General features: G+C 45.1%; 2 protein-coding genes across 4 annotated transcripts; one reads left to right on the forward strand and one right to left on the reverse strand.

Annotated features, from left to right (window-relative positions):
- Nucleotides 1-2,527: 2,527 nt before the first annotated feature.
- On the reverse strand, nucleotides 2,528-6,204 carry LOC123399381 (glucosamine 6-phosphate N-acetyltransferase 1-like). 3 transcript variants are annotated; one of them, XR_006610363.1, is made up of 3 exons: nucleotides 5,654-6,204; nucleotides 3,925-4,060; nucleotides 2,528-2,745 (listed from the first exon to the last, which is right to left on the reverse strand). XR_006610363.1 is itself a non-coding variant. In XM_045093795.1 (2 exons), the coding sequence occupies exon 1, from the start codon at nucleotides 6,173-6,175 to the stop codon at nucleotides 5,678-5,680; it is 498 nt and encodes a 165-aa protein (XP_044949730.1). In that variant the 5' UTR covers nucleotides 6,176-6,204; the 3' UTR covers nucleotides 2,528-2,745; nucleotides 5,654-5,677. The 3 variants fall into 3 exon arrangements, 2 of the variants coding, with proteins under 2 accessions (XP_044949730.1, XP_044949729.1); XM_045093795.1 differs by lacking the exon at nucleotides 3,925-4,060; XM_045093794.1 differs by lacking the exon at nucleotides 2,528-2,745 and having other exon boundaries at nucleotides 3,788-4,060.
- A 199-nt stretch (nucleotides 6,205-6,403) lies between these two features.
- LOC123396935 lies at nucleotides 6,404-9,491 on the forward strand. Its single transcript, XM_045091693.1, has 7 exons — nucleotides 6,404-6,769; nucleotides 7,028-7,240; nucleotides 7,315-7,464; nucleotides 7,674-7,793; nucleotides 7,871-7,957; nucleotides 8,063-8,517; nucleotides 9,209-9,491. Exons 1-6 carry the CDS (start codon nucleotides 6,404-6,406, stop codon nucleotides 8,483-8,485), a joined length of 1,359 nt encoding a protein of 452 aa, XP_044947628.1. The 3' UTR covers nucleotides 8,486-8,517; nucleotides 9,209-9,491.
- Nucleotides 9,492-14,830: the final 5,339 nt, after the last annotated feature.

The raw sequence follows: 14,830 nt of genomic DNA on the forward strand, positions 1-14,830 counted from the left end.
GCCAGCCACAGGCTTCGTGGCAATTTTTTTGATGAAAAAACCACAGGCTTCGTGGCTAAGCTAGTGCTCACAGGAATGCGCGTGTGATGGACGTGCGGCTGTGGCTCCCCCGTATGGCCTCGCGAGGTAGTACCATTGTCAACGTCTGTCTTTCCATGGATGGGCTCAGCCAGGAGACGGATGGTCCATCGAGCTGCCTGCTTTATATTTTTTGCGGGTGGCTCATCGAGCTACTGGCTACGAGAGTAAAGCAAACAGGTAAGTAGCGCTGACTGGAGTAAAAAAATACAGTATATGTTAAGTTGTTACGAAATCGTATTTTTTTACATGGCTCGTGCTCTGGTCCATCCTAGTTAAGGCTCCCAACGCCGAACGTAACGCAGGTTCTGTACCTTACAGTGTGTAAATGAGGCTTCATTGGCCGTTAAATTTGGGTCGTCACACGTACGAAGTTGCGCCCGTACCCCCGCACGACAGCCACGACTAGTCAAGATGAACCTCAGCTAGAAGCGTAAGTACAGCATACAGATACAGTCCCATGCCCGCCTCAACTACGTACGTACCGGAGAGCATACAGTGGTTGGTTAAATAGTTGCGGAATTTTCACACCGATCTCCTCGTATATATAAGTATATTATTCCTCTGTCCGGAAATACTTGTCCTAAAAATGAATGAATCTAGATTTATTTTAGTCATAGATACATCCATTATATTCATTTTTAGAACAATTATTATACTCCCTCCGTTCCAGAATATAAGTCTTTTTAGAGATTCTACTAGAATACTACATACGGATGTATATATACATACTTCAGAGTGTAGATTTACTCATTTTGTTTCGTATGTAGTTCTCTAGTAAAATCGCTTAAAAGACTTATATTTAGGAACGGAGGGAGTATAAGCATAACAACCGTGTGGAGTGGAGGCCATGCATGCTATTGCTAGCTGACCTCCGGCCGGTCGAGTCTCCATCGACCTGATACGGAGCTACAGTGCGTACGTGCCATCCCCATCCGCACGTACGGACGAGAGAGGCTTTCTGCCATTCTGCCTTTGCGTTACGTCGAGGAGCCAGCCACCGATCCACGACGTACGGCACGTCGGCACCAACCTCACACTGCATGCGCTACCACGTAACGCACCAACCTTACACCGAGTAACACCGATCATTGCCATTAGCAGCGATCGAGGAGTGAGTGCCAAGAGTGCCGCGTCCGGGCTCGACCTGGTCCCTCCCTCCACGAGGCTTCGCCGGGCAGGGAGTCGCCGGAGGACCACGGCGCCCGGCCGGCGCACCGTAATGGGGGCTCTGCATGCCAGCCACTGCGCCGCGGTCCAGCGCCATTGATGGATGGCTCTCAAGCGAGCTTGGACGCGCTCCCTCCTCACCCGCCACCGTGTTGCCGCACGTTAGCTCTGCCCGGTTTCTCAACGTACGGTGCACGGAGGTGGGGGGTACAGATTGACGTACGCCCTCGCCGCCGGCCCGGCTCCACCCCGATCCACGGCGTGAGCCAGCATGCACCGCTCGATCCGATCCGAGTGGGGGCGTGGGTGGACGTTGGTAGGCTGTTGGATCGGGCCAAAAGCGACCTCTTCCAATGTTCTAATCAAGGAACAACTCACAGCAAGGGCCTCAGTGCCGGTTGGGTATAGGAGCAGTTGACGTGACGGCATCGTTGTTCTAACTAGAGGGAAAAAACCGTACCTCCACTCTTGGAGGGGTTGTACTGTACTTCCGTTTAATACTCTGCTACGGCAAGGTCACGGGTTACTCATCAGCCCCGGCCATTACACGACAACGAGCCCGTGCGTTGTAGGAGTAGTATCTTGTATAGATTCAAGAAGGTGCCGTGGTCAGTACTCAGTACAGTGATCCCGCTGCACTGAACCTAGCAGCCGGTCGAGTAAGTAGTAGGAACGGCAGTCGGACAGGGATAGGTCTGGTCCGAAGTAGACACATGGTACCGCCTCGATAAGAGTCGGCTGTGCGCACAAATCGGTAAAACGGCACGAGCGTGTTTCACAGCAAGTGGGCAGGACGGCTGGGTCTGGGTGATGGAGCAAAGCACTGCAACAACAGTGGAGTCCAGTTAAAAGTTGGCACACAACTAGGTAGTAGTAGCAGTACACCGCATCGCATCATTCCGGGATGCAATTGCAATGTAAGTACTACTAGTGCGCAGCTTTGGCGGCACAAAGGGGAGGGCTGGCTGGACACATGAAGATACCCCAGCCATGATTGGGCAACGAAGCTGTCACGCAGATCTGCAAGGAATCGGCTCGGTCACTCTCGTGGGGTACGTGCAGAGTGGATGGATGGATGGATGGATCATGGTGATTCAGCCAGACGCAGGAGGTCAATAATGCCTCCCTCCACCATTGGGGATCCTCCATGCGAAAGCTCCCCAGATCCTGTGCACCAGAGTGCAGACCAATCTCATCTTCTTCCATGCACTCCATGGTCATGGTCGGATCTGCTCCGCGCTCGCGCCGACTTCATCACAGGACCAAAGCGGGCGCCATCTCTCCGAATAACATTTTTAAGCAGAAAAGGCGAGGCAGTATGAATATCATATCAGAAGCCTCGCTCCAGAAATTTTTCACTCTTCGACAGTAATGCATGCACTCTCCGAATTGTTTGGGACTAATTGCTTTGTCGTTGTTGGTGTTGTTGTTGTTGACAATATAATGCATACTCTTCCGGCCAGCTACACACTCTGAATTTAAAAAAACCACCACAGCCTGTTCACGGAAAAAGATCATCAGCTGGTTGCACATGAGTTCTATGACAAACAGCCAGATCATTCCATTTTCAGATTTGAGGTAAATAAGAGTAAAATGTGGTAAAAAGAAGCAATCCAGCACAAGCTGATTCAGGGATCCACTAGCACCCAGGGTCAGAGTCGGGTGAGATTTTTCGCACTACTCAGTCAGATACAGTCCCATCCCAGACCCACTGTTCCACCCTACCCTTCCTAGGACTCTTGTCACTTGCCCCTTCCCACTACATAGGTATATGCGAGTCAACTGCGGAATATTCATCCACCACTAACTTTCTTCAGACTCGACCCTTCTGAGTTTTGACTACCCGCTAGTCACTAACATAACGAGAAGCCAAGTAGGCAGCATGGAAATCATCATGCTCTTCCTGACCTGGTCTAACAAGATATGTCCACCATCTTTAAAAAGCCCGCCAGCATAGCTGAGAGCAAAATGAAAAAAAAAACTCCCTCCGTTCACTTCTGTAAGACGTTTTAGACAGCTGAAATCGAACTGTTTTGGGTGTCGTCTTAAATGTCTAAAACGTCTTACAAAAAATGAACGGAGGGGTACAAAATATACTACTGCGAATGAAATGATCTAGTTCCTTGTCATGGGTCAGCATGAATGATAGATCAAGTGAAGGCTAAAAACAAAGAAGTGAAAGTTTACGCCAGAAGGAATGAGCTGACTACTTTATGAATGTGAAGCAAAAGGATCGGGTTGTTGTAACTGAATAATCTGATGTTTCTACTGTTGTTGTTGTTGTAACTGAATATTGCATGGTCTGACAGTTTTGAAGCTTCCAGTGCAAGCACCCATAAAGGATACAAAGGTTTGCAGATGCCCTTAACAACCTCATAATTAATACTGTATGTATCTAGTGCAGTCTCATGTACACTGCAACTCCTACCAAGGTAGCTGTATATGTATCCACCACTTGCACAAAAAGCGAAGCGCACTAACAAAAAGAGATATAGTAACAGAGAAAATGTCAACTTTCACAGAGAGGTAAAATGAGTACTCGTTCTGAATGTACCATCCATAAATCTTCTATAAACATCAAGTTTAACCATTAAGATTTGCCATTTGTGATCCAATTTCATTCACCCAAACTTTGTAGCTTCTAAGTGACTGGAGAATTCATAGCAAGAATTTTACCTTTTGTGCATCAACCACCCCAACACAGTAAGACCATCCTCCAACTCAAATAGCACCAATTTTTTTCTTTTCCCTTTTTTTTTTGGTGGGGAAAGACGAGTGCCACATGATGTAGAAGACCACCACGAAATTCAAGCTGTACAATTTTGTCACTAGAAGTTAATTTGCAAACACTCAAATGACTAGCACATAATCTTTTACATAATCAGAAAACAGTGCCATAGGAAAAATTCATAAAGGGGAAAAAAGTGCAGTGTGACAAAGAATGAAGTATCCCTAAAATGGTAAACGTGATAAGTGATAGATTCCTCCAAATACCCGTTTGGAACACAGGAATTCAAAATGTAGGGATAGGGAAAACACAGGAATTGAGATGTCACGTATCCTGGATTCCTACAAGAACCAAAGCCAAAGGAAAACTGCAAAACTGTGGTGGATGCCACACAGGAAAAACACAGGAATTGTGGACACAATGAGAATAAAACATGAGGTTCGGCCTCATGTTTGATTTCCTCCGAAATTCCTATGAAGGCCTTCTTTGGTTTAGAGGAATTTCACAGGAATTCTATAGGATAGGATTCTTGTAGGAATTTTTCCTTTAGAGCCCTTTGGTTCATAGGAATGCATTCCTATTCCTACATAGGATTGGTTCCTATCCTCCACATTTCAAAGGAAAAAAAAACGTAGACTCAATGGAAAAATTCCTATGATGTGAACCAAATGACATCTCTTTTCCTAATCCTACTCACAGGATTTGATATGCATGTCATCTCATTTCCTACAACTTTCCTATTCCTATGATAATCCTATCCTATGAACCAAAGAAGGCCGAAATATGCTATCCATAGGAATTTGAAAGGAATGTAGGATAGAAGATTCTTTGTTCCAAACGGCAGCAAAGGAAAAATTCCTACAGAAAACCTATACACAACAATTCCTATGTTTTTCCTTCGTTCCAAACAGGGCCTAAAGTACATGCAGAAAAACATATTCTATATCACATTTTGTAGACACCTTCAAAAATTATTTATCTGTAACTCATCTTCATTTTACATCTGTACATATGCAAATGCCTTAAACAGATCACCACATCTTCTAAGCAACACCAAAGATAAAACAGACAATTACAGTTCCACCTGTACTTTATTTTTGTTGCCGCAGTGAACATTACTCCCATCATTCACGAGTTTCTGGTAAAAACAATCTCCATCCACCAAAATCTATGTCCTGTTAAGTCACACATTCAACAGATGCTAAAATAGTCTGTATTCTCCTCAAATATTCAGCCCTCTCCCTTTTTACAATCTCACCAGCGTCCAAACACAGTTAGAAATAATTTGCTTTCTTATTTCGTATTCTTGATTTTACCAATGCAAATGTGTAATAAAATTGATGTTACAACACAACCTCTTTTCCTGAGGTTCCAAGAATTACTTTCAGTGCTTTCAAGTGAAAAGTATGAGCAAGCCCGAGACTGGATATTTGGATGTCATCATCTCAATACAACTGCAACAAGCTGTATTCATCAGAATTAAAAAAAATTAAAAATGCGCAACATTTTGACCTGATAGTTATCACTGCAAGGCATATCGATCACTACCAGTTCATGCAAAAGCAGCAAGGATTGACAGATAACATAAATCGTTAGCTAATTCAAAGCATACCACAACAGCACAAATTCTTCCACCACATTTTATCGATACAGGCAACAGCTAGAAAATATCCGCACCAGGAAGAGATCCGAGGAGGCGGATCAGAAGTAGAGCCCCATCTGGACGTTCTTCTCCACGAATCCGCACTTGGCGTAGAACCCCCTCAGCTCCGGTGTGCAGTTCAGTATAACCTTGTAGCACCCCCTCGCCCTCGCGTGGTCCACGAGGCGGCGCACGACGCGCTCCCCGAGCCCCCGGCCGCGCGCGGCGGCGTCCACCACCACGTCCTCGACGTGCCCCACGGTGCCGCAGCGCCGGATGAACTTGCGCTCCACCAGCACCGCCCCCGCGGCGACGATGCGGCCCGTGCCGGCGTCCTCGGCGACGAGGACGAGGTGGTCGGCGCCGAGGGCCGCGAGCTCGGCGAAGCGGGAGCGGAAGGAGTCCTCGGTGAGGGGCTCGGAGGGGGAGAGCTGCGCGAGGAGGTCGCAGAAGCCCCTGGAGAGGTCGCCGAGCTCGAGCAGCCGGATGCGGTACGCGTCGGCGTCGACGCCGGCGCCGGCCTCCGACGCCATGGCTGCTTGCGGTGGTTCTTCCATCGGCGTGCCGTCAAATATGGCCCAATTGGTGTTAGTACTAGGCCCTGTTACATTTTGATTGGGCCTTTACAGGGACTGATCATATGGGCCGTATCTACAAAAGATTCGTCCGTTACGCCTTACGCGTCGCCTGGACTTGGCGTTTCGAAAACTACTTTCCCGAAGCCACCCGCCCAAAAGCCCCAAACACAGCCGACAAACCCCCAAATCGAAACGCGTCGCGTCGCCATGGTCGCCGCCCCCGCCCCCGCCGCCGGCGAGGCGACCCCGCCCCCGGAGACGCCTCCGTCCCGCGTGTCCGTTCGCTCGTCCTCGTCGTCCTCCCGGCGCCGATGCGCCCTTTCGAGCCGTTTCCGCGAGCCGGCGAGCCCGCGGCGACACGCGTGGGTCTCCCTCCAGGGCCGCCTCGTCGGCGCCGAGGAGGCAGCGTCAGCCGATGCGGCCGCGCCGGGCCTCCCGACGGACGAGGCGACGGCGTGGGAGCTCTTCAGCCCGATGCATCGCGTTCTCCTCGTCGCCACCGTGGCGGCCGCCTCCTCCCGCTCCCACGCTGCCCGCCGCATCGAGCAGCTCCAGCGGTCGATCCATTTTAGGGTTTGATTCTTCTTATCTCCTCCATTTCGATCTTATTTGGATACACAGTGGCCACCATATGCTAGGAAACGTGCCTGTATAAGTTTGTGCTGTTTATTCAGTTATTATATGAGATCTCATATTATATAGGTGATTGGGCTCCACCTTCACTAGAACGTTGCGCACATTTGTATAGTGTAGCAATACTTTTAATTAAATTTTTAGCTTGTCGAATCAGCAATACAAGTGAATTGGCAAACTAATGTTTTCGTTGTGCAGGATGAGGTGCTGCAAAGCATGCAGCAGAAGCTGGATGATCTGTTGGGCGAGATGCACTCCCTCCAACAGCAATATGTCAAGTGTGACAGTTTCGTTTCCACCCAGAGTGAAAAGGTTGAGTTGGTAAGCAGCAAGAAGCTAATGGATGAGGAGGGAACCAGATGCTGCGCGTGCTCACAACTAGTGACTGCTGCTACTCCTTACAAGATAAAGGTTGTTTACAGAGTGTATGCTTCTAGAGGTGCTTTTCTCTCCCTTACATTCTCTTATGGGGGACAAATGTGCAGGACTTCTGTGGAATGGATGAGGCACGGAGCGATGTAGTTGATAGGTCTAGTATAAGTCTTGTGGATCATGAGGAGCGCCGGATGTCAGACCTCTCAGACATTTGGAGTGTCATATCCTCTGTGGACAACCATGTAAACGGGGACAATCAGGTAACTAAGAACATACTTTTATGTGGCAGAAATATCCCTTTTGTGTTTATATTCATTTAGGATTATTAGCTGTGCTGTTTGCATACACCTGCATGTTTCCATGGCATATGATTTTTTATGCTAATGTCATATGTGCTCTTATCATCATTCTTTGATCAATGTTTAAACACACAAAATTCTTACTGATAACACTTGTAAATTTTATCCAGCTAAGTTCACTGGCAGCAGAACAAGAGTTGTATAACATTCAGAAGGAATGTGAAGAGAAGGATGCGATTATAAAGGAACTGACTGCAGCTGCACATACATCTAGCACTGCTGATGCCAAGGTTTGTGTTATCTCAAGGCTTGCATGCTACTTTGCGGGTGGTATATTCTTACAACAATTTTCTCTTTTTGTGTGTAGAGAATTGCAGAGCTGCAGGATATTCTCAGAAGGAAGAACATGGTGATATCCAAACTGAAGAAAGACATGTCAGCTCTGAAGCAGATGGTATGCAGTTATACTAGGTTCTACTGTGTGTATGTTGTTATTTGTAAATTATTTGTTTTCTGGTGAGATGCTGACTTCTCATGTCTTTTTGTTTGATAACGATAGGTTGTGGAACTAACTAGGGCTAAAAGAGCATCTTATGTCAACTTAAATACAGCTTGCTCTGAACTCCCAGTGATGTCAAGCAATATTTTATATGATATGAGCAGCACTAGCCCATCATCATCGGATTCTGAGTCTTCTGTAACAGCAAGAGAATTCCTTAATGTGCAGCCCACTGACGGCACTCCAGGAGACTGTGAATCCACAGGAAGCTCTAGAGTATCAGTGCGAAAAACATCTCTTCCTCCAGCAAAATCATCAGTGCGCTCGACTGTCCCACTCAAAGAGAAATGTTTAAATCCGAAAGTCGAAACAAGTTTGGTTGGTAGACAGAAGCAACTTATGTCCTCTAATGGAGACTTTAAAAAGACTAGACGACAAAGTCACCAAGATTCAAGGAATAAAGCTACAAAGAGATGGATGTAGCATCTGAACTGCAAGAACTTAATACCAGATAGGTATACTGTTTATGCTTGAATTCACCTCATCTTTTTATACGACGAAGTTTAGCGAATATCTTACGTCAAAGAAGAAGAAGGAACCTATTAAATATGCCATTCTGTTCTGTCCATCTTTGTTGAGTCCACAATTGTTCTTCCTCAATTCATTTTTATATCAATTCTTTTTGTGTGTGTCCGCATCTTGTAGTTGCCACCCTTCATTAGTTCCTAGTGCTAGTCGTCACTTAATCTTCCACTCAGAAAAGGAAAGTTGCAGTTAATATTACTAATTTGATACCCTTTTTCAAGACAATGAGAATCTAGCGCTTTGATTATTCTGTCAATTGAACATGTGTTAAACTAATTGATTGAGCGAAGAGCCTAGATCCTATCTCCTAATACTCTGTAGTCTGTACATATTGGCTCCTTCCCTGGTGCAATTTTGAATGCCATTAGCTGTTACAGTACCCTGTTACACAACCCCTTTTAGGATGACACCTCTAGGAACTCAACAACCGCACACGTTTCTTTCTTGTTTGCTCACTTTTTATGTAAGCACATTCTACTTCTTTGGTAATGATATCCATTGCATAGTGCTTGATGTTACAGCCAGTTATCTTCATTCCCCATCTTGCTGCAATAGCAGGTAACATAATAATTTCCTTGTGCAACTTCTTTAATTAATTACATCCATTTTTTTACATTTCAGATCAGGAAGAAAGGAAGAAGTTGGTTGGATAGGATAGCCTGTCAGGGTGATGCTTCCTAGCTCCTGCTGTTGTCCGGCGAAAGAATATGGATGCATGCGATGCAAGTTGCTACATAGTTTAGTTATGCCTGTCATGGAACCAACCAATCCTTGATCTAGGTTCGCCATTGGTATCTTCTCCGTTGTAAAATATGTCATTTGGATCTCAACAGTCTGCATCTCACTGGTCCTGATTCTTGGACCCATCGTTTATAATATTTAATCACTGGATTAGTTTATCTGACGGAACCTTGGAGCTCGTTTTAAATTAAATGGTACCCTAATGTGATTTCTGGTTCCCCATAGCAAAGCTGTCATGGTGAAGTTAGTTGTCTAGTAATGCTAAGAATTTATCTGTCAGGGTAACAGGCTCCAAAATTTGTTCCTGCAATTGTCTACGTGACAGAATTGTTTCCGAACACCCATATCATCTCCTGTTTAACTATATTCATTGGCTCAATCCAATTCTCGGATGCTAGATCTCAGGTGTCAATTGGGTGGGCAGCTGTGCATAATTTTACAGGGTTGTCACGCTGAAGCGGACCAACGGTCTCGTAGCAGTAGGACACCGCCGGCTGATGCCGGCAAAGCCATAATCTGGACCTGGGTTTCACATGCTCTCGTCTCCAAAGTTTAGCATGTCACATCATTAAAGTTATAAATAATACTCCCTCCATACCTAAATATAAGTCTTTTAAGATATTTCACTAGGTGTCTACATGCGGAGCAAAATGAGTGAATCTATACTCTAAAATATGTCTATATACATCCGTATATAGTTCATTAGTGAAACCTCTAGAAAGACTTATATTTAGGAACGGAGGAAGTACGAAAAAGCTATGCATGTAGAGAATGGACACGATCATGCACATGTAAAATTTGAAGCTTAGGATACAATTTGAAGACTGCAGAAATCATAAGGCGGTTCTTTCCTCAACAAGTTACAAAACTTACAATGAAGTTTGATCATTTGTTGATTTTCATACAGTTCGCAAATGGTCATGTGTAAATTTTGAATGCACATGCTTGTATCCATTCTTGCACCATTTTTTCTTGTAACCTCAATTGATGCATTTTTCACTTAAATGTCTAGCAGAGATCATGTAGATCCAGGTTCCAAATATTGCCACTAGTTGGTGTTGTTTAGGAGTGTCAAAATTTTCTTCCTCCTGCATCCACCTGTGAGCAAAACTTGTTGCCGCCTTTGGGCTTCTGTCTCGTTGGAGTAAACTTGTTTAAACCCATGTGTTTGTAGATGCAAAGGATGAGAAGTCATTGACATATACCAAAAGATGTTGGCCGTCGTGATTAGCATAGCAAATTACTCCTCTCGATAAAAAACATCAAAGATGGCCCACAGATACTCGCAAGGCTACGAGTGTTGGCCGAACCCAGTCTAGGTAGATGAACTGTGGACACGCCTCCACACGTCGCGAGCCATTCTCGATACCATGACCCGAACTTCACGTCATCACCCCGACACCACCACAAAGATGCACAAAATGCCCGCTCGGATATGAAAAAATCCAAACGGCGTAGACATTGCCTCCTAGATTCAACACCATCGACAACGAGAGGTGCCACAATTGAGGATCAACCGGAGGAACCATATTCACAATCGTCGGACCCACGGTCATAAAACCCAAAGACCCTAATTAAAAGATCTTAGGTTGTTGAACGAACATAGGACAAGATCCCGGGGTTCCCCTCCCTTCCGCCGCCATAAGAGCATCCAGACGAAGGTGACGGAACACCAGGGACGCTAGTGGAAGGGTTGCCCTATCTCTTTTCTCCTTTCTGGCATCAAGTTGTGGTGGCTATTTTAGATGTGTCTTTGAGCTTTGTCATCGATCACAAACAAAGCTAGTAGATGCTTAGAGTTTACCTCAACGAAAAGTCCATAATTAAAGAAAAAACAATGTTTTTATACATTGATAGAATAAGCTTTACAGGGGTTGAATTGGCCTGTGGTTGGCTCTTCACCTCTACAAGATAAATGTGTGTTGAGAAGCAACAACCAATGAGATGGTTCGTGACTTGGTCGTATGCCTTTACCACTAGCTGACCATGGATCCATCCTACCTAAGTTTGAAGTTTTTTCCTACGGGGGTACTTAGGTTTGAAGTTATATGTGTGTTTATTTCTTTCAATGGGAGATGTCGTATGATCGGTAATGGGACGTGGGAGATGTCGTTTCATCAATAATGGAACTTTGCACTTCATTCTTTAATAGGCGCTAGGTGTATCCACGGGGAGTCTTATCAAGCTATGTGAGCTCAACCTCACGATGTTTGGGAGCTCAAGGATGCGTTTGGTTACCTGTACCGATTTCTCCTCCTTTGCATTTGTGTCTCACATGTGCCTGGCAGAGGTAATGCACGCAGAAAACCATGTTATGCATATTGTGTGGTTATCTGCATATTGTCTCCCCTACATCAAGGCAACAATTTATGCGTTGTGTTTGATTGCATGCATATGGATGTTTTGATGCAAAGCATGTTGTTTGGCTTCACACAGAGACTCTTTTTAATAACATTATATACTACATAGTGAGCTTACCATCTACCATCCTAGCAAGTGACCAATCCATTACATACGACCATAGTGAACACATGAGTAGAACAACTCTGGAATCACAATGAACTGGACGGCGATGATGAAGTTCTTCGGCCCACACAATCTACTATCTTGTCTTAAGCCCCCCTTGAAGGCAACAACCTTGGGAACTTGTTCATCGTTGATGTTCTATTCTTGAAGAAGGTATCGATGGTAGTCATCCTCTGCGTGCTATCTACTTCTAAAACCTCCTCGATAGGAGCTGCATGGGTAACCCTTGACTTGTTCATTGCATGTTGCCCATGACATGTATACTCCTGGAATCCTGCCTTTATAGACAACATACTACTTCACTTGTAGATTGACAAGAGAGCAACAATTCAAGCAATAAAGCAAATGAACACAACATGTGGAAGAGAAACGATATAGGCATGCACGATCACATAAAGCAGCACAAGTTCGTCCTAACTATTATGGTGTAATCCTACCAGAACATTCAAAAGAGGGTGTTATCCTACGACCACAATGTTGTTGAGCCACGAGTGTTCTATTTTATTTGCGCGTTTCCTCTCTCGTGAACTCTTTTATTTGCTTGCTTGGGTTTGGTTTATGGAGTCCAGACTTGTGGGTACTTAATTATGGTGTAAGACGTATGTTACCTCTACTACCTACTATTGTCTACATTATTTATGTGAGATTGTATTTCCTATGCTTGCTTACATGCCCATAACTCATATTTCGTAGATTGCAAGTATATGGCCGTGTCTATAAAATATAGGGACGTGTTGATCCTAGTGTGTGTTCTTTGCATTCCAAAGGCATATTTAATTAAAGCACGCATCTAGGGGGAGCATGTCTATATTTTGCAGATGTTGGGTTTTCGTACGCCTCATTGTTTAACTTAAATAGCAAATCCCGTGTTGGCATCAACCCACCAAAAAGGGGAAGATTGTAAGTGCATAATTTTCCCACGTAGTTTTTGTGGTTGATGATAATGCCATTTGCGGACTAACCGTGTGCATTAAGCTTTCAGAGATTAATATGTGCAATGAGACGATTTTCATCCCCTTGGTGGTTAAAAGACAGAACGGTTATTTTCTGTCGATTTAATGCTGGTGGACTTGAGTCGTAAGAAAATCCGTACTATCAAGAGGGGGTCCGCATTTGGAAAGGTCGGGTGGAATTATCACGTACACATTTGCACCCCTTTTCTTTCCTGATACTTTGGAGCTTCTCATATATCTTAGGTTTCCTTGGTTTTATATAAGTGGAAATACCGCACGGCAGAGCGGTAGTACCGCTCTAGCGGTAATACTGTCCTACGGTGCAACAGTCACTTCCACTTATATGTTCTGCTGGTGCCTTTGCATCATTTAAGCGGAAGTACCGCTGAGGTGGAAGCGGTAGTACCGCTCGGGCGGTACTTCTGCTCTCCACTTCCGGCCTACTACCACTTACTTTTTGCTCCCTCGTTAATCTCTCTACTCGAGTGAATTTAGAGCGGGAGTAGACAACGGTAGTACCACTACGCACGGTACTGCCGTGCTGCCCTCCTCTATTTCCGCCAAGTCCTCTTCCTATAGTGCTAAGCGGAAGTACCCTGACAAGGAAGCGGTAGTACCGCTTCGGTGGCACTACCGCCCCCTCTGGCTATGTCAGCTGTATGCGAAGCCGAGAACTTCCATACAAGCGGAAGTACCGTTCACCCGAGTGGTACTACTGCTTATACATGGCTTGTGGACATAAAACGATCAGATTTTCTTCCACCATATAAGTGGGTCTTCTTCTCCAAGAGACCTCGCCTATTTTCTGAAAAAGCTCCATTGTTTCTCGTGAGCTTATTCTTCCCGATCTCTCTCCTAGCCATCGAATCTTGTTGATGCTCTAGGGTTTGGAGAAGAAGGCCTTGATCTACACTTCCACCAAGAGAAATTTGATTCCCCCACTAATCCCTTGCAGATCTTGTTACTCTTGGGTGTTTGAGCACCCCAGACAGAAGAAGTCATCTTGAAGCCATATTCCATTGTGGTGAAGCTTCGTGGTGTTGTTGGGAGCTTCCAATTAAGTTGTGGAGATTGCCCAACCTTGTTTGTAAATGTTTGGTTGTCGCCTTCAAGTGCACCACTAGTTGAATCACGACATCTCGCATTGTGTGAGGGCATGAGGAGAATATTGTGGGCTTAGTGGAATCTTGCGGAGCATTATGCCACCGCACCACTCTAACGGAGACGTACTTTCCCTCAAAGGAAGCGAACTTCAGAAAACACATCCTCGTCTTCATCGCTTCCACTTGAGGTTACTTCTTACCTGTACTTTGTGTTTATTACTTGCTCAATATTATTGTTGTTAGCATCATATAGGCTGTTCACCTAGTTGCATGTCTAGATAACCTATTTGTTGATGAACATATTTTGTTAAAGAAAATATAAAATTTGGTTGTTGCCTATTCACCCCTCCCCCTCTAGTAAATGATATCGATCATTTCAATTGGTATCAGAGCTACATCTCTTTATTGAGGGTTTGACCATCCAAAGAGTATGGTTAACAACGGGGATCAGGTTGTGGAGTTACCTGAGGCCGTGGGTGTGAACACGGTTTCCCGAGAGGATTTAAATGAGGCAATTTACTCACTTAAATCTTCTATGGCGACTAAGGTCAAAACTTTGTTTCAAGATTTCCTTGATGGCCTCAAACTCTCTACTGATCTGTTGCGAGTGGTTAACCCCACTACTTCAGATTCAGATGTCAACTCCGCTAAGGAGAGGGATAGTAGTGGTAAGTATAAATTGCCTCAAGGAAAGTGTGGGACTGATAAGTATAAGTTGCCTCAAGGAGAGAGTGGGACGGATACCTTTGCCTCGGTTCCTCCTCCCGTGGTCTATGGAGGATGGGTCAACCCACCGCATATAGTCAACCATGGTCCTCCTCCTAAACTTGTAAAGAATGATTTTGCTAATTGCCTTTTTGGTATCAAGTCCCATTTAAATCATAGCTCAACATAACTTTGGAGGATCATTGAGCAAGGGT

Source organism: Hordeum vulgare, chromosome 5H, assembly GCF_904849725.1.
Source record: "Hordeum vulgare subsp. vulgare chromosome 5H, MorexV3_pseudomolecules_assembly, whole genome shotgun sequence".
In the NCBI taxonomy this organism is placed as follows: Eukaryota; Viridiplantae; Streptophyta; class Magnoliopsida; order Poales; family Poaceae; genus Hordeum; species Hordeum vulgare.

What these genes read in the sequence shown, in the direction of transcription:
- LOC123396935 (XM_045091693.1), top strand. Translation starts at nt 6,404, where the DNA reads ATGGTCGCCGCCCCCGCCCCCGCCGCCGGCGAGGCGACCCCGCCCCCG. An exon ending in CTACTCCTTACAAGATAAAG is followed by an intron (nt 7,241 to 7,314) that starts GTTGTTTACAGA and finishes ACAAATGTGCAG; the next exon opens with GACTTCTGTGGAATGGATGA. An exon ending in CTAGCACTGCTGATGCCAAG is followed by an intron (nt 7,794 to 7,870) that starts GTTTGTGTTATC and finishes TTTTGTGTGTAG; the next exon opens with AGAATTGCAGAGCTGCAGGA.
- LOC123399381 (XM_045093795.1), bottom strand. Translation starts at nt 6,175, where the DNA reads ATGGAAGAACCACCGCAAGCAGCCATGGCGTCGGAGGCCGGCGCCGGC.